Source organism: Castor canadensis, chromosome 15 (assembly GCF_047511655.1).
Source record: "Castor canadensis chromosome 15, mCasCan1.hap1v2, whole genome shotgun sequence".
NCBI lineage: Eukaryota > Metazoa > Chordata > Mammalia > Rodentia > Castoridae > Castor > Castor canadensis.
Window position 1 is genome coordinate 82,248,374 of NC_133400.1, and position 23,648 is coordinate 82,272,021.

General features: G+C 44.6%; 1 protein-coding gene across 12 annotated transcripts in view; it reads left to right on the forward strand.

Moving 5' to 3' along the window:
* The window catches only part of Frmd4a (FERM domain containing 4A), a 601,438-nt gene that overhangs the window by 507,634 nt on the left and 70,156 nt on the right, over positions 1-23,648 (forward strand). For all 12 annotated transcript variants that reach the window (XM_074056623.1, XM_074056622.1, XM_074056621.1 and 9 more), the window contains 4 exons: positions 2,017-2,100; positions 7,673-7,738; positions 7,971-8,028; positions 11,934-12,020. In XM_074056623.1, the coding sequence (XP_073912724.1) occupies positions 2,017-2,100; positions 7,673-7,738; positions 7,971-8,028; positions 11,934-12,020 (295 nt within the window). The remainder of the gene's footprint in view (positions 1-2,016; positions 2,101-7,672; positions 7,739-7,970; positions 8,029-11,933; positions 12,021-23,648) is intronic.

A 23,648-nucleotide genomic window follows, 5' to 3' on the forward strand; every position in this document is an offset into this window, starting at 1 on the left:
TATAAACTTGCAAGTAATTGCATATGCTGACTCAAATAATCACAAGTTGGGCTTTTCCTTCTGTTGGATTGCTAAAAGGTAGGAATCACAAACATTACTGTCCTTGTCCCTTAGTGCATTTGAAAAATGCCCTTTCACTGGTCATAGTGGTATATTCCTATGATCCCAGCACTTAGGAGACTGAGGTAGGATGATCATGAGTTCAAGGCCAGCCTGAGCTACATAAAGAGAGCCTATCATAAAAAGAAATAAAAAAGATGGAGAAAGTTCCTTTCTAGGAGCAGCTAGTCACCAACTATTGATGTGTGTTGATGTGGTTTTCCCCAATGGTACTTAGTATCCAGGGGTGGAGCTGCTGATTCCATTGCTGCTGGGAACACAAGGAACTGCTAATCCTCCAGCCAGCAGCATGGGTTTTGGGGTGTTTGCTATCCAAATGCCCAGGAGCTCACCATCTATACCTGGGGTCTACCTGCCTCCCTCCTTTCCTTCTTTCCTGTTTATTCATTGACTTATCTCATTCATTTATGGATGGCACTGCCTAATGTCCTGTGGCCAATGTTTGCCTTGCTTTCTATGAGCCACAAGCTGCTAACAGCCCAGGTTAGAACCATGGGTGAAAGGCAGGACTTCACAATTATCCTCAGCAACCCCAGCCAGGATCCTGAGGCTTTCAGGTGGACCAGTATGGGGGGAGGGACTTTTTAAACACACCAGAACCATCCCCAAGTGGATGCCTGTAATGGTCCTGGAGGTAGTGAGTGGTGCTGAGGGGATGCTGAGGCCAGAGCTGCTGTATGTCAAGAGAAATAGTTACGATCTGAAGAAGGCTGGTTAGCTGGGTGCCGATGGCTCACGCCTGTAATCCTAGCTACTCAGGAGGCAGAGACCAAGAGGATTGTGGTTTGAGGCCTCCCCGGGCAAATAGTTCATGAGATCCTATCTCAAAAAAACCCTTCATTAAAAAAGGCTCAAGGTGTAGGCCCTGAGTTCAAGCCCCAGTATCATAACAATAAATAAAAGAAGGCTGGTTAAACTGTGGGTGGCTTTTAGTTTGGTTTGGTTTGGCTATTGCTGTTATTGTTTGACTTTTGTCCAGTGCTGGAGGTCGAACCCAGGGCTTTGCACATGATAGGCAGGTACTCTACCATTGAGCTATATCCCTAGCTGAAAACCAGTCTTCTTGTTCTTCTCTTCCTCTTCCTCCTTCTCCCATTCCTCCTCTTTTGTCTTTTTCTTCAAGGGGCTTTAGAGTATCTTGCAAACCTGAGTACATGTGAGTCTGTGGGAAATAGATACTCTGGTTCCAGAACCGGCTGCGCAAAACACCAAATGTCCACTTCACACTTTCTAAGTACTTTTCAGGCCTTGTCAAAAGCACAGGTTATTTATTTATCATCTTTAGGCAAATGGCATCCAGTGTGTAGTCAAACTAAACAAAGAAAACCAGCTATGTGTATTAGTGAGGTCAACAGTGCTCCAGGAGTACACAGTGACATCATTACTGGGAAGTTTCTCCTGGAGTCTACCCTGGTGGGGACCTGGGGACCCTCCTCCTCCCCGGAATTTGAGAAGGTGTCCTGGGTGGTCCAAGCATTCCGCCCTGATCTTTCTTACACTTGGCTCCCTGTGACATGCATGTATTCTTTTATTAAGTAAATAAATAACAACAAATTGCCCTTCCTCCCACCCCTTTCCATTAAAAGGGAACAGTGTGGGGAGGCAGAGATCAGGAGGATCAAGATTTGAGGCCAATCCAGGCAAAAAGTTTAAGACCCTATCTCAATCAATGGCCTGACATCCAGCTATTCAGGAGCCAAAGTTGGGGGATCACCATCCAGGCATCAGCTTCAGACCCTATCTCAAACATAACCAAAACAGAAAGGACTGGAGGTATGGTTCAAGTGGTAGAGTGCCTGCCTAGCAAGCGCAAGGCTCCAGTACAGCCAAAGAAAATAAATACCTAAAAATAATCAGTTCTTGGAGGGTAAATTGCTTCTTGGTGTTCTCTTTCAGCAATGAGGTGGTGAGAAGTGACCTGAAGAAGCTTCCAGCCCTTCCCACCCAAGCCCTGAAGGAGCACCCCTCCCTGGCCTACTGGTAAGACCCCCAGTCTTCTCAGCAGCAAGCTCTGGCCCCCAGGAGTGCACGGGTCCAGGCCACTGAGCCTGCATGCAAGTGTCTGCTGGATACCCTGGTGTACTAAGTAACTTAGCCTCACACATGGTTTTCTGCATTTATTTAAATGGTATGTTGTATGTGAGACCTCTCATTTAACAATAACAACAACAAAAAAAAAAAAAAAGGAGAGCTTTCCCTGTGCTGGTAAAGTGTCACTTGATGACAAGGCATGTGAGGTTTGGAGATGTGGGACAAAGCAGAGGGGTTTTTCCCTTTGGTAATAAGAGATACAGGGTTTTTTCTTTTTCTTTCTTTTTTTCTTTTCTTTTTTTTTTTTTTTTTTTTTTTTGCAGTACTGGGGCTTGAACTCAGGGCCTATACCTTGAGCCACTCCACCAGCTCTTTTTTATTTTGGGTTTTTTCAAGATAGGGTCTCATGAACTATTTGTCCATGCTGGCTTTGAATTGCAATCCTCCTGATCTCTGCCTCCTGAGTAGCTATGATTACAGGTGTGAGCCACCAGTGGCTAGCTCAGTTTTTTCCTTTTCTTCAGTGTTTCGTATCTCCTGACTCAGCCTCCTCTGTAACTTTATGCCGCAGTTCATCTGTCAGGCATTAGGTTGCTAATTCTGAGGGATTCAGGCATTTGAAAGGTTCCCAGATTGTGGTTTGGGCCACAGTGGAGCAGGGCTGACATTCCTGAGAGTGTTTTGAAATCCTGCTGGCCACTTAAGCATTGCCCACTGCCCTCCAAGAAGGGTAGAACTGTTTTTCTGATGTCCTTTCTGACCTCTTCACAGAAACCAGTGTAACTGCCTAGGATATTAGACCAAGTGAAACAAAAATAGTCAGACACCATGGGGCATACCTATAATCCCAGCACTTGGGAGGCTGAGGCAGGAGGATCACCAGTTCCAGGCCAGCCTGGTCTTCATAGAGAGTTCTAGGCCAGCATGGACTATGAGACCCTGTCTCAAAAAACCACACACACACACACACACACACACACACACACACACACACACAGCATAAGTTGGTTCAAAAAACCACACCATATGACTCACTAAGTACTTCTGATGTGCTTTCTGAAATATTTGGATCACTTGCATTCCATCTTGTCTGGACACTTCTAGGCAGTAAACCAGTTGCTCAGTCATTTGGGTGGCGCTAGTGATTCCTTCAGATAGGATAGGCATGTCTTTGATGTAGATTTTATTGGCAAGATTAAATCTGACATGGAAACATTTCTCCCTGAGAGACACCGGGAGCTGGGCTGCGAGCTTCCACGGGGGTGCTGCAGTCCGTGGCTTCGTCTCTCTGAACCATCTGCTGTCACCCTTCCTCTGGTGCATGGATATCATAAGTAACAGCTTTCTTTCTTTTTTCTTGACTTAAATTAAATTATACATAGCAACGAGTTTCATCGTAATTCCATACATGCATGTAATGTTCTGTGATCATCCTCACTCCCTATATTACTATTATTCGTTCCTTTTCCCTTCTCCTTCCACCTCCCTAATATTCCCCCTTTTACTTTCATGTACTTGGGTGCTTTGTTTTGTTTTGTTTCTCCTAGACTCAACATATGAGAGAGAACGTGGGACATTTATCTTTGTGCGACTGGGTTATTTCACTTAACATGATCACTGCTTCCATCCATTTTTCAGCAAACATTAGAATCACAGCTTCCTATAATCTGTACCCAAACAGCAAAGTCTGTTTAATCTGCAGGGAGTTTTCACAATCTGCTTGCAAACTTCAGTTCCTGTGGTCTGTGCATATGAACACCAAAACATGGCATTTGGGCGTCTGTTTGGGAAAACTTCTGGCTCTCCTCCAAACTCCTTGTGCTCCCTGAGCCTTATCTCCTGCACCCTCCCAGCAGGTCACTTCTAGGAAAGCAGTGGGAAGGAGATAGGGATGCAAGAAGGGGAGAAAGCTGTACTGTTGTGTTGTCTGGGGTCAGAATTGCCCTCCATCATCTCCATCATCAGTTTGTTCATTTGTTTCCAAATATTGCTAAACACATTTCTGAAGCCCCTTTCAAAGCTATAAACTCCTCTTCTCTCTCTGATTCTAGATCTTTCTTTCATTGTCTCCACCAGCTGCTCTGTGCTCACAAATTATTATTAACACAGGAAGACCTTCCTTCAGGCCCATGCTTCCTGTCTTTTGTCAACATGAAGGTCTTCACCTGCATCTATACCTCTGCTGTCTTGTCAGTACATTGCTTGTGTTGGTAACCAGGCCAGTACTTCCCCTTGGCCTCATTCAGACCCACAAGCATCAAGGCCACTGTCTAAAGGCACTGAGAGGTGGCAGGACCTTAAAGCCAGATACCCTTAGTTGCACAACACAGCTGTGAATAAATCAGTAGCATGGACCTTTCCTGAGGTGCTAAAAAACAAAGCCCGCCAGGCCTCTTCAGCTCATCCCATTTCGGTCAGTTGCTTGTCGGTGGCTTTAATACTTCAGTCTATTTATATGAATTTTTAAAAAGCAAAGACATAAAGGGTAAATGCCATCCATGCTTCATATAGATACAGTATGGAAGCAGAGACAAGGCTTGTCTAAGTTTTTTCCTCTCGAACTCAGCATTACCACTCACCAGCAAGATTGACCATGACCCCTTAGGGTGAAGGAGATCATGTCTTCTCCATGCCACACAGACTCAGGTGGCTCTGCTCATTCCTGAACTGAGGTTGTATATCCACAGTTCTCCCAGGCTCTCCCACCCCCCTGGCATTCACAGATTCAGTGGACAGCCTTGGGGCTGAAGTAACCCATCTGCATAGTCCAGAGCAGATCTGGCAGGCTGGTGAGCAAAGCAGTGGGTTTCAGAGTGCAAGCCAGTCTCTGAATTTCAAGGTTATAACTGTCTAGGTAGCTGTCATTATTCTTTGCTGCCTCAACTTCTCCGTCTGTAAAATGGGGTTAACCGCACTAACCTACTTCAGACTGCAATTAAGAGAGGAAGTAAGTCACACCATGTCACTGGAAAGCAGTACAATGTGCAGAGCAGTGCTGAGTCATTGTGCAGTCATCCTTTCTGCTAATTTTCCCCAAGCGTTTAACAAGCATGGGCTTCTCGTGTTACATGACTTCTCCATGGAGGAGGTGTCTGATGCAGGCTAGAGTGATGTGCCCAGGGCCCCAGAACAAGGTGGGGTCAGGGCTCTAAGCCTGGATTCTCCCTTATGGCCCTTGCCCTTTCACCTCTACAGTGTATGCAAGCAGGTCATCCTTGACCAAACTCATGCCCACTGCAGGCTGGCAGCAACTCCAAGCCCAGGACCCATGTCACCGTCCCGCTTTCCTCTCCTACCCCACCAGTATGTGTCCTGCACCCCTTTGTCTGCAGAGAGTTGACTAAACTTCACAACACGCCTAGCCTGTGTCCAGGACACATTCAGCCTTGGTCATCGGTGTAACACTGGGCAGGCAGCACTTTGGGGTTCAGACAGTTGACTCTGGCTCCTGGTTATTCTACTGAGTCCTTACCACAGATCTAGAGAGCTGGGGATCTCGTCTGCAGAGCTCAGAACGCCCAGCCCTCTGTAGGTTCCAAAGGAGCTTGGGGACAGACAGGGGGCAGGATGGGCCCCGGCTGGTATCATGTGGTTATCACATGATTGACCCATGGTGTTTTTTGAGACAGGGTCTCCCTATGTAACAGGTTGGTCTTGAACTCGAGATCCTTCTGCCTGAGCTTCTCCAGTGCTGGGATTAAAGATGTGCACCATCACACCTGATGCGCACAGTGTTTAAATGGGCAGAGAGGAGCCAGGAAAGCAGAGGCAGGAAGAGGTCACCACTGTGGCTTCCAGATGGTCTCAGACAGGGGAGACACAGGGTGCAGCTGTCGGGCACCGTGAGACCCTGTGGTCAGGCCATTTAGCTGGTAAGCAGAGGAACAGCTGCCTGACGGTCTTTGGACTTCATTTCACTGATTTTTCCCAAGCCTTGCTCACATTCACAGCTTTAACACGGTACCAACTTTCATTGCCCCACTTTCCCCCAGGGACCCTCTCTTTTCAGAGCTAGAAAAGAAATAGACTCGTATCTATACTGAGTTGCTGGACCTTGGATCTAGGAGATGACCTCACTAAGTCCCAGATCACATGGTAGGAAAGGTGCCAAGACAGCTGTGGGCTTAATAGGTGGGTGGGGTGGAAGCCGGAAGAGCAACTGGAGAAGCTCCTGACACAACCGGGAAGATGTAGTGAGGCTGGGGTCTATCCCTGGAGAGGACGCCCATCACACATGAAGTAGAACTTTCACCCAGCATGGGACCCTAGGGGAAACATGGCTGTGTCTGTCTCTTTCTGAACAGCAGGTCCCCAGTCCCCATGGAAATAACTTTCCAGGTAGAGAAATACCCTTCCCCTTATAGCTAGCGGGTCCCCATTCTAGGAACCTATCAGGTCACTTCCTTGTGAGGATCTCTGACTCTCAGTGCATCAGATTTCAGAACACTGAAATTAAATATTAATTCAAGATTAAGGTAATAATTGAAAGATAAGTAAATTACTACCAAGGACTGGGTCAAGAATGTACAGAATGAGTTACCCCCAAAGATGGCCCAGCTGAAAAGGAAAATAGGGAAAGGTGATTATAACTTAATTATAGATAATAAAGAAGGATTAATGAGATCTTGAGGATACATCCATAGCACGCACCCCTCAGGTGATAGAAGGGGTCCCTTTGCCTATGGTTGAGGCAGGGTAAGGCAGAGAGTGAGAATCAAGGTCAAGGCATGTGGCTAGATCATGGAGACTTTGCACCTGACTCCTCATCAGGTAGGATATGAGACCTTCTGCCTAAAACTGCTCTCCCATGATTCCCTAGGTTGGGAGCAGCCATTGTTCCCACCTCACTGGGCAGGAGAGTCACTTCTCCAAGAAGGCTGTTCCAGGCTGCCCTATCAAAGCAAAGTTTGGCTGGTCATTGTCACCAAGGAGCCTGCCAATCTCTTGTTGTTTTAGAACTAAGATTTCAAAGATAAAGGAATTGTCATCGTATTCTGGTAGCTGGTTTGTTGTTTCCCCCAGTGTTTCCCTGCAGCTTCTGTTAACCAGGCCCAAATTCCAGAACTTTCCATCCTCCTTAGAAGCACTAAATTCCTGACTATTCATTCTAAACAGTTGGGCCATGAACACTGGGTAAAGCCAACCTCCTCTGCCCTTTAGGGCCTATGTGGACTGGGTTCGGGAGACAAGAGTAAGAAGGTTAAATTCCCTGGATGTCATCCTGTGATGTCTGTTGACTGCTTCTTCCTCTTCTTCTGGACACTATTCTTATCTCACTGAGTAGAAGTCCAAGATAAAGAGAACACAAATCCTGCAGAGAATTCAGGTCCTCCAAGAGGAAAGCTAGCCCAGCCACCCCTACCCCTAAGAAATCTATAGCCTGAGGGATTTCACTTGAGCTGAGTTTGGAAATGTCACTTCAGGACAAATCATTTTTCCTGGAGTTGATGGTTCCCAAGGTTGGTCAAGCTCAGTAAGATACTTGGTCTCTAATAACAAAATCCTTTTCTTCTGATTCCAGTGAAGACAGAGTAATTGAGCACTACAAGAAACTGAATGGCCAGACAAGAGGTCAAGCAATCGTGAAGTAAGTAGCCTTCCCAGCCTTCAGGAGAAGTGTGTTAATAGGTCACATGTCAAGGTTGCTCGCTTCTGCTTGGAAAAACCTATGGGGGAGGGCATATTTCAATTGAATTTTTCAAGTAATCACTCCCAGAATTGTATCACACACACCAAAACAAAGCATGTATATGGTGCAGGTTCCACTGAATAACCACCCTTGTGTGCATTGTGTGTGTGTCTGTGTGTTGTCTTCCCAGCTACATGAGCATCGTGGAGTCTCTCCCAACCTACGGGGTTCATTACTATGCAGTGAAGGTAAGTGACCTCATTTGGTGAAGGTTGCATACCTGTGCTTAAAAAAATTTTTAAAAATGAGCAAAACTTCTCATGTTTTATTTTTGTTTTTAAACTGAAAGTCTAGGGGGTGAGAAGTCAGAGTGGTGAGGATGACTTGGTCAGGAAGAATGCTTGGGGAGGGAAATTGAGCAACTGAGTTTTATCCCTAGGGCACTCACACTTGATACAGTTACTCTCCAAAACTCATTTCTCGTTTGTGAAATAGTAGCATAAATCCCTTCTTCCCTTCACTCTCAGAGGAATCCTGGGAGATGGAGTCGGTGGGAAGATTCCATCAAACACAAAGGACTGGAGGAGACAGAAACTTTCAGCAGCATCTAATGGTTCTCTTAGAAGTCAGATGCCAAGCTGTCAACTTTTTTAAGAGGAGACCTGGGATTGTAGGCTCACGAATTCAGTACATGACCATGGAAGAAGACAGAATATGGGACTGGGTGTCCTGACTCACAACTATAATCCCAGCTATTCAGGAGGCAGTGATAAAGGAAGATCAAGGTTCAAGGTCAGCCTGGGCAAAAAATTAGCAAGACCCCATTTAAGCCAGGTATGGTGGTACACGTGGTACAGATCTAGCTACACAGGAAGCATAGGTAGGAGGATTAAGGTCTGAGGCCAGCCTGGGCAAAAATACAAGACCCTATCTAAAAAAGTAACTAAAGCAAAAAGGGCTGGAGGCATGGCTCAAGTGGTAGAACACCTGCCTAGCAAGTGTGAGGCCCTAAGTTCAAACTCCAAAACTGCCAAAATAAATTAAATAAATAAATATAAAGAAGACAGGACATGTGTTTTTAAATATTGTAGTGGCAAAGCCAATGAATGTGTCATTGATGTCATATTAAATTCTCTTTAATTTTATTCAGTATGTGCCAGACTAGGATCTCTCCTTTTAAGTAATACATAAAGATATCCCCCCATCAATTCCTTGTCCTAACTTCATTTACCCTTATGTGAAAAGTTTAAGTAAGCCATCACTCAACATCCAATCAAAAGAGCAGAAAACATTTCTGGACTCAAGACCCTTCTACCAGGCAACATTTCATGTCTTTCCCCATTTCCTTCCAAATATTTTCCTGATTTTTTAGACTAAAATATGTACTTTGTTTCATTCATTTTGTGTCATCCATGGCAGCCTGCACCACACTTTGTATGCCATTGGCACTGAATTGCCTAAATTGAATTGTCCAGTGCTAAACTTCAGATTTTTTGATGGCAAAGATTATGTCTATATTCTGATATATAGTCCCAGAACCCTGTATGGCACTTGGCACCTAGTGGATGCTCAGTAAACATGTGCTGAGGAAATGTGTGGGGAATCCAATCGAGTTATTTCCATAATGGGAACAAGGGTTAAAACTACTGTTGTGGAGCCCAGAGCTGTGAGACACCTGTGGGGACTCTAGCCCATCCAACAGCTTGCCTGGATGGGACAAATTCTTGCTGGATGGGCTAAATTCTTCCTGTTACCCTACCAAAGTTCTTCCCACCAATGGGAATTCTTAATCCTTCCTCACCCTCATTCACAGAACTCATATGACCATCACACCCAACCCTGCCTTTCTTGAGCTTAAGCTATAGTGTCATGAGCAGGGTGACCTGGCCTCCAGGACCCTCTTGTGTCCCATATGAGGACAGTGAGTCTTTCGAAGAGACTACCTCTAGATAATGCTGTGTCCTGGAATGTGGTCAGTCAGGACCCCAAGAGGAAATTCAAGTGTTCCTCAAAAGAGGCTCAATCACACTGATGGGTAAGAGTTGTGGAGCCCATTGCTATCTTATTCCCATCCATAAAGGAGCACATGGATCCAACAAGAGTTCCTGACATGATGACAAGAGGCATTTCATAGAAATCAATCCATTAGGGTTTCTCTCAGTTGTGGAAATAGTCCATAGAGATGTGTAAGTTTTAACTCGGTTCTATCTCTTATCACTAAAAAAGATTAAGAAATTTACCTCCCCAAGTACCCCCATAGAAGACTTCTGGGTATTGGAAGACAATTTGACATACAGGAGGCTTTCACCCAGTCTTTACATGGCTTCAGCCTGTGGTCCTTTCCTTTGTCAGCCCTACAGCTTCACAAAAAGACTGCCTCTGATATATGTGCTTTTTGCCTTCCCACAAAACCTTTACAATGGCCTTTTTTTCAGAATGTTGGAGACCAGAAATAGAGCTTATACTTTTCAAAGTGCCCAAGGACTATGGATGTTTGGTTTTGAAATTGCTGTACTATTTATTGGGAAAAGAACAGCCAAGTTCATACAAGTGCAACCCATTTGTACCAAGCTCACTGTTTGATGGCCTTGTAATCTCAGGGACCCCCCCATACCTTTACTGAGTAATGATAACATTTATCTGGTCAATCTAATGTCACAGTGGTATCAGGTTCCCTTCTTTTCTATTCTCTGAAACCAGTGAAGTGCCAGGTACTTCCCACAGACAGGGTGAGGATAAGGATTTTATTCCACCTTTAACTTTTTTTTGGCAGTAGAGCACATGCTTAGTTTACCTGAGACCCTGGGTTCCATCCCTAGCACCAAAAAAAACAAAGCAAAAAAACATTTTTTTTAAAGAAATCATATACCTCTAAAATTTTAAGTAATTTTCCAGAATTTATTTCTTTAGCTTTTTATCTTTGTGATTACCTTGAAATAACCCCTGCCCCATAAATATTTGAAAACTCCCATCCTAATTTTGTGTTATCAAGACACCGGTGATGGAGGCATTTTAGGTTATTCAGAGACCTGGCAATTAGTGAAAATCTTGGGGAAATGCTCCTTGGTTTGCCCACCATAAAATCCTAGTATTTGGAAGCTCTTATTAACAACTCAGAATCATTCTATTTGAATATAGAATTACACCTTATTCTCAGGTGGCATGAGGTCTTGTGAAATGCATAAACTTGGTGTTTCTAATTCAGTCCTGAGAATGTTTCGGCTTCTATTTACTACCTTGTCCAACAGCGTGAATCTAAAATCTTGCCTGGTACCCAGCTGTCCTCATGAGTGAGCAGTATATCAGATGCCAGCCTGTGCTGCCACTGACTTGCTCTGGCTGAGGAGGATTTAACTTAGATTAAAGCAAGGTTAATTCTCTGCTTTGATTTCTTTGTCTTTAAAAAGGGAGGAGTCCCCTTCTCTGGTCTCTGGGGTCTCCTCTAGTTCTGATAGTCAATGAAACTTTCTTTGTTCAGAAAGGTGTTCCTTTTTTTTTAGGATGTTCAGTATCTCTGGAGTTTTTCTGTATGATGCAGTCCCAACCTGGAAGGCTTAGACACATAAAGCAGAACAAAAGCCAGGAAACGGTGGCTCTAACCTGTGATTCTAGCTACTTGGGGGGCATAAATAGAGGGAGGGAATCAGCCCAGGCAAAAAGTTTATGGCACCTCATCTCAGCCAATAGCTGGGTGCAGTGGTATATGCATTTCATCCTAGCTACTGCAGGAAGCATGAATAGGAGGATTGCAGTCTAGGCCACCCTGGGCAAAAAGTAAGACCCTATCTCAATAACCAGAGCACAAAAGGGCTGGAATTGTGACTCACGTTACTAAAGCACCTGCCTAGCAAGTGTGAAGCCCTGAGTTCAAACCCCAGTACCTCCAAAAAAAAAAGAACCAACAGAACAGAGGCACTGAAAGGTGCTGGGGTTGTGCTGCTTGGTAAAAGCAGAGCTAAATTCCTCAGCCCAGAAGTCAGTCCAGGTCACCCTGTTAAGATAACTGAGCATCCTTCTATGATGGGCACATCTGTCAAGGTAAAAAGTGTGCAGATGGGCTCCATCCAGTCCAATCAGCTGAGCCAGGAAATCTCTGGGTCTGTGTTTGTCTTCCCCAGCTCCATGTTTACCATTGCTCCTTTTGATGTTCTAGGACAAGCAGGGGATACCATGGTGGCTGGGCCTGAGCTACAAGGGAATCTTCCAGTATGACTATCATGATAAAGTGAAGCCGAGGAAGGTAAGCAATCTCCTCTGTGGGCTTAACCACTCTCATTTCAAGAGAGGAAGAGGTTGATGTGAGTTAAGACGTGAACACCTGCAGCCTAAGGGTTTACCAATCCCCTGCTAAACACAGTGTATACAAAATTTCTCCACAGTCATCCTCTGTGAGCTCCCCAGGTAATTTTCTCTTTGTGTTTTTATGGAAACCTAAGCTGTCTATCTGCCTGGCTTGGATCTCCCAGAGCAGATAGACAAAAGAGCCATGTGGGGCTGTCATGTTCCTTATTTTCTGGGGGAGTGTATGCTCTGGAGAAATGAACCCCTCTCTTGAATCTTGAGGCCAACCTGGGTTCTCTCAAGTTTTTGGGACAGGGCAATGGGAAGTAGGAGATCTAAAGTAAGAGGTCCTAGGTCCACAAGAGGTGAAAAATAAAGAGGTCCTAAAAATGTGGGAGATTTATGTGATAGAAGTGACCAAAAAATCAGGTCATTCACCAGAGAAGAAGGGAAGCTAAGAAGGGTCTGCAAGGTCCAGGGAAACACAAAATGCAGTGTTTGAACACCGTGTTTGAATTTTCTGTTTTCATTCACGCACATTTTTCAGACCAGAACAAATTGGGAGTTTATAATGAAAAATATCTTTGAGGCACGTGCTGTCATTCAGAATCTCTAGAAGAGAGTGACAGATGGATGGTATACCGCTCAACACTGAAATACATATTAAAGTCTTATCAAAACCTCCTTTGCTTTAGGAAAGAGAAGGCAATTTTGGTCCATTATGTCATTCCAGATTGCCTTCCAAGCTGTGTTATCCAAGACAAGGCTTGAAAGCCACTCTCCATATTGAGCTTATCTTACACTATCCAGTTAATGACATCTGTCCTTAGCCAATTTCATGTTTAAAGTGATAGAAAAAAGTAGTCCTTCACTCAGTTCATCAGTAAGTCACTTAAGTTCTAAATATAGATCCTCAGCACACATGGAGGAATTATTTACAGGGAACAATTCAGCAGAACTTGGCTCTTTGCAGGAGAGGGTACTGTTTTGAGGCTATCTCAAGAGCCCCTCTGCACCACGTATGTGGGTAAGAAGTCAACTGGACCCTGTTTTCCCAGGTCACTGGGTCTATACCTCTTCCTTGCTGTGTCTTTCTTCCTGACTCTCCTAATGCTTTTTCCCAGTGACCTTTGAGTTTTCTGTGCTTCTTCTCAAGTTCTCTATTCACTTTCTCCTTCTTTTTATACCAAATCTTCTATCTTTCCAACTAGCCAGACTGATTTGTCTACTTGCAAAAGCTAAGAATGCTCCTAGAACCTTAAACAAAGTCGTGGTTGCAATATAGTTAGCTCTCTTGCCCACACTGGGGGAAAACCAAGGCCAAGGAGAATAACTGCTCCACAGCAGAGTTAAATCTCCATTCCCTGTAAGCTTAAGACGTGCTGACAAGTGCTCAGCCTTCCTCTGTTCAATGTATTAATACTTTTAAGCTTTCTTTATTTCTCTAATTGTAGTTCTAATGAAGATTGAAAAGCTAATGACATAGCACTTGGTTTATGTAAAATTCAAGATAGGGCACCCAGCAAGGGCTCAATACACCGTCACTATTAGCGTAAGACTGGAAAACAGGCTTCAAGACAAGGAAAAGTAAGAAACCAAAGGTGTGAATAATCAGTCACTGAATAAGAAAATCTACAATAAGTTGTGGAACTTTTTAGGTCAGGGAACAAAATGTCAAAAGGTCAGTGCCTTTTTCCAGGGCATTGGCTCTAACTCAAACTGAGCTGTTATTTGGAATAGCTTACTTCTCTGTGGCATTTGAGGTAGAGGTTGGATTTTTCATGTCTGTTATTGAAGGACAACTGAGTTATCAGAGCCATCCTTCATTCATTCATTCATTTGTTGACAAATGGTTATTGTAAGTCAGATACTAGTGGCTCTACCCTGTTATACTAACTGTGTAGGAAGCTGATCTAGGGAAGATTTCTGTTCAAGGGAAGATTGCTGTTCAAAATTGCTGGACCAAAAAAAAAATTTTTTTTTGACGAGACCTCTTCTCAAACAATAGCTGGGTATGGTAACAAACACCTGTCATCCCAGCTATAGTGGGAACTTAAAATAGGAGGATTGTGGTCAAGGCTAGCCTGAGTTAAAAGCAAGACCCTACCCCCAAAATAACCAGAGCAAAAAGGGCTGGAGGCATGGCTCAAGCAGTAGAGCACCTGCCTAACAAGCCGGAAGTCCTGAGCACAAAGCCCAGTACTTCCAAAACCAAAAGAAAATGGTGTCATTGCATACTTATGTGCGAGGCACTGAGGCAAGTGACACACAGACCAAGCCCCAGGCCTGCCCAGTGTATCAGGAGATAGCCATGTTGTGATTGAGTCGGCACGTATAGCAGTGTTATTTTATGTTGTAAATTACACAGTCGCATGGCTTGGGTAACTTTGTAAAGAAAAGGAGGTTTTTGGCTCACAGTTCTGGAGGTTCAAGAGGCCACATCTGGTGATGGTCTTCTTCCTGGCAGAATCCCTGGATGCTATGGAGTGTCACATGGTGAGAGACATGGAAGTGGGGAAGGGTTGGAGAGAGAGAGAGAGAGAGAGAGAGAGTGTGTTTTCTAGTCTCTGTCATTCTTTTTTTTTTTTTTTGGATGGTCCTGGTATTTGAACTCAGGGACTCACACTTGCTAAGCAGGCACAATCTGAATGAAGGTACAATCTGAGTATAAAGTGAAGAACTGGCCTCCAAAAGGCACAGGCAGGGAAATGAAGTCTCAGCTTCATCAACTTCAAGGGGCCCCTATGTCTGCTAAGATGTCGATGGGACTTAAAGGCAAAACCAAGATCCAACCAGAGCCACAGTTAGGAAGTCTCACTGTAAGAAGACCAAGGCGGGTGCTTGTTTCTTCTGCCCACAGCCAACATCACCACCATCAGGGAAGGTAATATTTGTCACATGTAAGGCACATGCAAGGCTCTGAGCATCTGCAGAGCACATGTGACATGGCGATGAAATACTAATGCATGTTGCATATAAAGTGCCCACAATCAGTCCTCAGTGTCTCCAGACCAGTGGTTCTTAGCCTCTGCTGTGTGTCAGAAGCTCACAAGAGACTGCTACTGCCTAGGTGCCTCCTCCAGTCCTGTCCACCCTCTCACCCTCAGCTGAGCATGCAGAAAGCCTCACAGGGATTCTGGTGTGCAGCTGGAGGTGAGGACCATCATTCACAGCCATCCATGCTTTCCTTGCATAGACTTGGGAAAACCAGCAAGGCTCACCAGGTTTGGACACAGTGTCCCTACACGCTGACAACACGGCCTCTCCAAGCACAGGAGGTTGGGGGAGCCATGTATGAGAAGTGAACCCCAGGTGGGGCCTCTACCTCCTGCCACTGGGACCAGGCACAGCTCTGCCACCTTGAGCCTCCAGGGATGCTCAGGAAATGGAGCCATGCCTAGTCCGGAGGCATCTATGGCAACAGCTACATCTCCAGCCTAGGCAGCTGTTCCCACTTTGGGGCAGACAGAAGCCCTTGCCGACACTCTGGTCCGCTTATGGTGGCTCTGTCACTTGGTGCCACAATACTAAGAGCCAGCATTGAAGTAGAGGCAGTGAAGAAGAGTGAGCCTCCTCCCTTCCCTTTGAAGAACCCAGAGCATTCTCTGGTGTGCACAGCAAACCATTAGCATAACAGAGGAGCTCAGCAGCCACCTGGGAGAATCCATGCGGGTGTTTTCCATATGGTCACCAAAAAACTGACCCGAATCCCAGAGGAGAGATACCTGATGGCTATCTGGAAAAGTAGGACTGTAGCTTGGTCCTAGTTCTCTGGTTGGGATACAATTTGTCACTCTGGTATCAGAGTCCCTGTGGCACTGAATCCTCATCTGAAGCTGAGTGGCTTTGGAGAGATGGGTAACAAATAAAGTACCTCACAGAGTAGAGGAGAGAGAACATTGTACTCCCTCCTAATTGTGCCCTATGACCTTCTGACCAGACCTTCTGAACAAGCAGGCTTGAAGTCCTTGCTAAAACACAGCTCTCAATGCAAGCTTCAGGGCTTTGTTTTTAAAATTAAAAATATAACCAGGTGTTAGGTGTAAACCTAACAAAAGATGTGAAAGACCTCTACAAGGAAAACTATACACTTCTGAAGAAAGAGATTGAGGAAGACTATAGAAAGTGGAGAGATCTCCCATGCTCATGGATTGGTAGAATCAACATAGTAAAAATGTCGATACTCCCTAAAGTAATCTACATGTTTAATGCAATTCCCATCAAAATTCCAATGACATTCACTAAAGAGATTGAAAAATCTACTGTTAAATTTATATGGAAACACAAGAGGCCACGAATAGCCAAGGCAATACTCAGTCAAAAGAACAATGCAGGAGGTATCACAATACCTGACTTCAAACTATATTACAAAGCAATAACAATAAAAACAGCATGGTACTGGCACAAAAACAGACATGAAGACCAGTGGAACAGAATAGAGGACCCAGATATGAAGCCACACAACTATAACCAACTTGTCTTTGACAAAGGAGCTAAAAATATATGATGGAGAAATAGCAGCCTCTTCAACAAAAACTGCTGGGAAAACTGGTTAGCAGTCTGCAAAAAACTGAAACTAGATCCATGTATATCACCCTATACCAAGATTAACTCAAAATGGATCAAGGATCTTAATATCAGACCCCAAACTCTAAAGTTGATACAGGAAAGAGTAGGAAATACTCTGGAGTTAGTAGGTATAGGTAAGAACTTTCTCAATGAAACCCCAGCAGCACAGCAACTAAGAGATAGCATAGATAAATGGGACCTCATAAAGCTGAAAAGCTTCTGTTCATCGAAAGAAATGGCCTCTAAACTGAAGAGAACACCCACAGAGTGGGAGAAAATATTTGCCAACTATACATCAGACAAAGGACTGATAAACAGAATATATAGGGAACTTAAAAAACTAAATTCTCCCAAAACTAATGAACCAATAAAGAAATGGGCAAGTGAACTAAACAGAACTTTCTCAAAAGAAGAAATTCAAATGGCCAAAAAACACATGAAAAAAGGCTCACCATCTCTAGCAATAAAGGAAATGCAAATTAAAACCACACTAAGATTCCACCTCACCCCTGTTAGAATAGCCACATCAGCAACACCACCAACAACAGGTGTTGGCGAGGATGCAGGGAAAAAGGAACCCTCTTGCACTGTTGGTGGGAATGTAAACTAGTACAACCACTCTGGAAAAAAAAATTGGAGGCTACTTAAAAAGCTAAACATTGATCTACCATTTGATCCAGCAATACCACTCTTGGGGATATACCCAAAAGACTGTGACACAGGTTACTCCAGAGGCACCTGCACACCCATGTTTAATGCGGCACTATTCACAATAGCCAAGTTATGGAAACAGCCAAGATGCCCCACCACTGATGAATGGATTAAGAAAATGTGGTATCTATACACAGTGGAATTCTATGCAGCCATGAAGAAGAACAAAATGTTATCATTCTCTGGTAAATGGATGGAATTGGAGAACATCATTCTGAGTGAGGTTAGCCTGGCCCAAAAAACCAAAAATCGTATGTTCTCCCTCATATGTGGACATCAGATCAAGGGCAAACACAACAATGGGATTAGACTATGAGCACATGATAAAAGCAAGAGCACACAAGGGAGGGGTGAGGACAGGTAAGACACCTAAAAAATTAGCTAGCATTTGTTGCCCTTAACGCAGAGAAACTAAAGCAGATACCTTAAATGCAACTGAGGCCAATAGGAAAAGGGGACCAGGTACTAGAGAAAAGGTTAGATCAAAAAGAATTAACCTAGAAGGTAACACCCACGCACAGGAAATCAATGTGAGTCAATGCCCTGTATAGCTATCCTTATCTCAACCAGCAAAAACCCTTGTCCCTTCCTGTTATTGCTTATACTCTCTCTACAACAAAATTAGAGATAAGGGCAAAATAGTTTCTGCTGGGTATTGAGGGGGTGGGGGGGAGAGGGAGGGGGTGGAGTGGGTGGTAAGGGAGGGGGTGGGGGCAGGGGGGAGAAATGAACCAAGCCTTATTATATGCACATATGAATAATAAAAGAAAAAGAAAAAATATATATATATATATAACCAGTTGTGATGACATGCGCCTGCAATCCCAGCTACTTGAGAGGTGGGGACAGGAGGACAGAAGTGCAAGGCCAGCCCAGGCAAACGTCAGCAAGACCCCATCTCAAAAATAAGTCAGGCACGGTGGTGCATGCTTGTGATCCCAACTACTCGGGAAGCCCACATAGGATTTTGGTCCAAGGCTGGCTCAAGAAAAAGCTCATGACACTACTTGAAAACAAACTAAAAGCAAAAGGACTGGGGGGTGGTTCAAGTAGGTGAGTGCTTACCTAGCAAGCCTGAAGTCCTGAGTTCAATCCCTCATACCTCCAAAAATATAAATAAATTTTTTTAAAAATAAAAACATGACTTTTTGCCCCTAGGGCACATATTGTGTCAGGAATAGCTAGACATATGGAAACATTTCACAGGGATTTTGGCCTTTGAGTGTATTGTTGAACTTCTGAAGACCAACTTCCAGGGTATTTTGGGATGACACATGCAGAAGAATAATTCTCAAAATGCCCTAAGAAAAAAAACAACAAACAAGACTTAAAAAGTTGAAATCTGCAATGCATGCACATCTCCAGAACAAGGATCCTTACTGTGGATATCTGGGGATAGGTTGCAGAATGTTTCATAAGCCATCAAATAGTAGGAAACCCTACTTCAGTTCTTCATCCAGGATTACTTTCCTTCCACCCTCTGCCTGCCCTTCCCTTCCCCCTCACTTCTGAGCTCGATGTGGAGACTTCGCTCTCTTCTCTCCTTTCCTATGGTTATCAGTCCTGGTAATCTGTGTACAGCACAATGTAATATCAGGGGACAGGAGCTTACAGGATCTCCATGACTGTCTTGGGTTAGCAATGGAGAGAGAAGTTGGAGAGTCATAGCAGCAAAAAAGCCACCTCACAGCTCCACGCATTATTTTACCCTATTTTGTCCTAGTTAGCGAATCCCTCTGCAGTGTTTGCTCCTGTATGGGTTTAGAAACTGATGCTGTGTAAGTGAGAGGCTCAGTATTTCTCAAGATGTAGGGTCCTATTGGCGTTGGGAATTGATGAAACATGTCCAGTTGGCATTGGGGCACTTGAGGTAAATCTTATGCTTTGTCTTAGAGTGCATTTATGGCCAAGTACAGAGAACTAGGCCATTAAAACTGGAAAAATGCCCATCATGGTGACATTGACTGACCCGTGGGTTTGCAAGCATGAAGATTTCCTCTCTTTCCTGAAAACATTTGAATGAACAGTAAATGCTTCATTCTGAAGAGGCCTTGCTTATTAACTCTGGCTGAACTGAGGTCCCAAGGCGCAGAGGTAAATAGGACAATCTCCCTTGGGAGCTTCTCTGTAGAGGAGGATGTTCCCACATTCCTTAGATCACATCCTTTGAGGCTGATCTCTGGGGATCTTCTTGGCAGTCTTAGTTCCAGAGGTGAGGGGATATCTCACTGTCCCACACTGAAGACTCAGACTCAACTCACTGTCAGTACCAGGCTGATCTCTCTCTTTTCTCTGAAATCCTGTACTTTGCACTCTTCAGACCTATAGACAGACCATCTGAACATGAGAAGCTGTGAAAAACTAAAACAAAAAACGCTTTCTGATTGGGGCTTTAAGAAAATCAGCCTAAGGATCCCTCACACAGGCTGGATCCAAGGCTGGAAGCACCAGAAAGCGAAGAGTGGGAGGTACGAGGTTCACAAAAGCCTCCCCAGACTGGAGTATTCATTAGCTGTAAATCAGCAATTACTGATTCAGCTCACTCACCAGCCACATTGAATGAGAGCTCTCCCTTGGGAACGGATGGCGACATCAGGCCTTGTTACGTATTCAGCAGACAGCATTTACTTATTTATTTGATGTGCAATTAGGGTGGCTTTTATGTACACTTTGATGCACAATTAGGAGCACTACAAGGTCCCTTCTGAGCCATTAGGAGAAGGAACTGGAGTAATTGGCCTGCCCCCTGTTCTCGAGCAGCCAATGAGGCTTCCTTAGATTCCTGGGAAGTATTTCAGAGACAGGGACCTTGGCTCTGGGAATTGATGCGTTACTGTCACCTCCACAGGTTAGTAAAGATTTTTCATATGAGACAATGAGACAGGAAGGGAAAATAATATTTACAGGAAATATTCCATTAACTATGAGCTAACTCCCAGTGGCGTGGCCCTGCTAAATAATTCAGTGAGATAAGAGTGCTGCTCCCTGCTGACCTGTGTACAGCTGCTCTTTGGATACTCTTGACTCATTTGCTGGCCACTGAGCCCTCTGATTTGGCCCTGGCTGGGTGCCTTGCTCATTCCAGCCTCCCTATTCCCCTTGGAAACCACACCCTCTGCACTCCTGGGAGGAAAAGGCCACTTCAGCATTCTTAGCATTTTGCAGCTTTCGCTCACTCCTTCATGGTGCAGGATCAAAGGGCCTCCTGCTTTTGCCTCTTTTTGTGCCTTTGGATCTCAGTGAAGGGCAAGTGTTCAGTGCCTGAGGGTGACAAGTCCTGGCCATGGGTCATCAAGGGGACCGGCCTCAAAGCTGAGGAGCAGACCCACTGGATGGATGTGGGGGAGGGGCAGAGGGAGTAACCAGAATCTGTCTTTTAAAATTAATTCTTCAGTCAAGAAAGGAACAAAGGCAGGGGTCTCCTAAGTAGGTCATTCTGATGTGAAGAAATGTCTTTGATGGATGCAGAATGTTTATACGTATGTATGAGGTACGATAGGATGTTTTATTTACTTTTCAGGTGGGAAAGCCTCAGTCCTAGACATGGCTCTTCTCCTCGAACCACCAATATCAGCTATGGTAGATACAGCTCCCCACCATGTGTGTTTCCTCCCCACACAAGAATCGTAACTGCCAGGCCATGGCAAGAGAGAGCTTTAGAACTTCAGTAGAAGGCATGGATTATGAAGTCCTTGCCAATAAAATGACCCTTTCCAGGCTCAGTGGGAAGTGACTTGGGTTTGCCTCTGATGATGATACCCAGGTCATAGGTTCAAGAGTCAAGAACCAGCACTTCTATGTGGGCCCTACTGCTGCATCACTCTAGCTGGGCAAGTCACTCAACCTCTCCAGGGCACATGTATCTTCTCCCAGTGCTTAAAAACAACTTTTATCCTGCCCACCACGTAAGGGTTATAGCAACGTGTGATTGCTATGCATTACAAAAATTACAAAACACTAAGCAAATTCTGGCTCTTCAATTACAGACAACACTCTTGAAAGCACCTTCCTTTATCTTAGACTTCCTAATTCACTGACAACACTTGGAGCTCTTGGTGGGGGGTGAGGCTGTGTAGCTTTTCTCTCTGGAGGCTCCTTTACTTTTCCACACTGTTCCATGCCTACTCTTAGTGCTGCAGACCCTACAGATGAGGGTCCCCATCCACCCTGACAGTCTAGTGCAGAAGGCAATCAAATTATAACAGTAAATAAATTTATAACAGAGGGAGGGTCAGAGCATTAAGTTCAATTAAAGTAATAAATCAGAATGAGGAAGAGTGGGAATGGTGGGTGATCAAGAGTGGTGCGTTTGAGCATTGAGCGTTTAGGTGACTACTTCTGAGACAGTGTCGCAAATCAGGCTCCCTGGGAAGCAGGGTCTGAACAGAGTGCTCAGGATTAACACCTTAACAGGAAGGGACAAGGGAGGACCAGGCAGAGGGAGAAGCCAAGCTCTGATGGATTTCTAAGCATGGATCACTCACCTGGGATGGAGTGTGAAGCTGGGATGCCCCAAGAATAATTGCTGTTGAAGCTGGGGCCAAGCCTTATCCCTAACATCAACCAGTCATTACATCCAGGTGACCCACACAGACAGGGTCTTGACCTGGAAAATGGGGTAAATCCTTCAATCCTGAAGTGAGAGTCTGGTCAGTTCACACAGGATCTTGAACAGCAATGGTTCTCCAAGTGTGGTTCTTGAGCCAGCTGCATCCAACAGCACCTAGGAATCTGTTAGAAATGCAGTCCTGAGGTCCTCCCCTGAGAATGACAGATGGAGAAACCTGACCATCTGCTTCCCCAGGCCCTCAAAGGTGATGTGGATGCATGCTATGAAGTTTGAGGAGTACTGGTCCATACAAGGTTGGTTGACAAGGAACTTTCTATGTGATTCTTCATTGCTGTTTTGTTGTAAAGCTATTTATTTTGTTAAAATCAAATTCCTTCCTAAAGCAGTTACACCTTTTTTGTTTGTTTGTTTTAAACTGAGGCCAGAAGCTTGTTTGGCAGGTAGTTTACCATTTGAGCCAAACCCACGGCCATTTTTTAAAAAGTGCCTTGAGGGGCTAGGGATATAGCTCAGTGGTAGGGAGTTGAGAGAGACAGACAGATAGACAGAAAGGAATTTTAAAGGTGCCTTGTAAATCAGGACCTCCATATCCACTCAAAGGTCCAAAATAAATCACCAAAGGAGAATTTTGCTGCTATTAACTCACTTCCAATATATGCAGAATAACAGTGACAACTGATGTAGCGTCTCAGCATCTCATATCTGTGACATGGAGAGGGAAAGATGCAGGTTAGAGTTAGTCTAATTTTCTCCCTCTGCAGTAAGTTTTCTTCTCCAGGAGTTTCCCATTCTCCAAGACAAAAAGCACTGTTGCCCTTGACATAGCAAACCTCATTACAATCTCCTGTGCATTGAGCATGAGAGGCGGGATTGCCTCGGAGAGCAAACAACGTCTCTTTGTTAAGAGGAATTTTTTTCCTGGTTATTGGATCTGGGAACCCAGGATCCCTCAGTTCCCACAGGTTCCCATGGAGGCCATTCTGAGCCCTGTCCTAAGCAAGTCATGCTTTCAAGGGCACCAGCTTGTATTCCTGTTGTTTTCTTGTTGGAGTCATGCTTCTGTCAGGCTGTCACCTTTGAGAAGGTTGATCTGTCTGTGAGCAGGAAAAAATAGCATTGCCTCATTCAGATGGATAATTCTTAAGAGAGAAGCTACATCTTGAGAGAATTTCCCTGCAAAGGTACAGAAAGAAAGGAATGAAATTATCCCTTAAGGAGTGGCAGCTCCCAGGGAGACATGCATGAAGGCACCTCATGGGGGAGGTTCATTCAGCTCTGAAGATGCCACCAAAAAGTCACTGAGGTCAGATTCCAGGCCTGACATACCCTTGGGGGAGCCACACACCTGCTCCAAATTCTGGCACCCTGTCATTGCCTGAAATGGTCAGGTATCTGGGCTGGTAGTCAAGACAATTCTAGCTCCAATTTTGCAAGCTAAGTCATCTCCCTGGGCCTCAGTTTCCTTCCAACCAGGTGGTGGATATAGCTAATCAGAAATCTTAAGGTTGAGAGAATCTTGAAACTGGAAAGAGAAAGGTGAATGAAGCAGGGGCGAGCTCATAAGTTAAAGCCAGAAGTGAGTAGCAGCACTGTATTTTCCAGAAGAAAGTATTAGGTTGGGACAATGCCAAGTTCTAAGTAAGTAGCCCCATGTCTGTCTTTGTTCTCCAGCTGAGCCAAACTCTATCCTAGATCTGATGAGATGATCCAAAGTAGTGTCTCTGTCCCAACTGACAC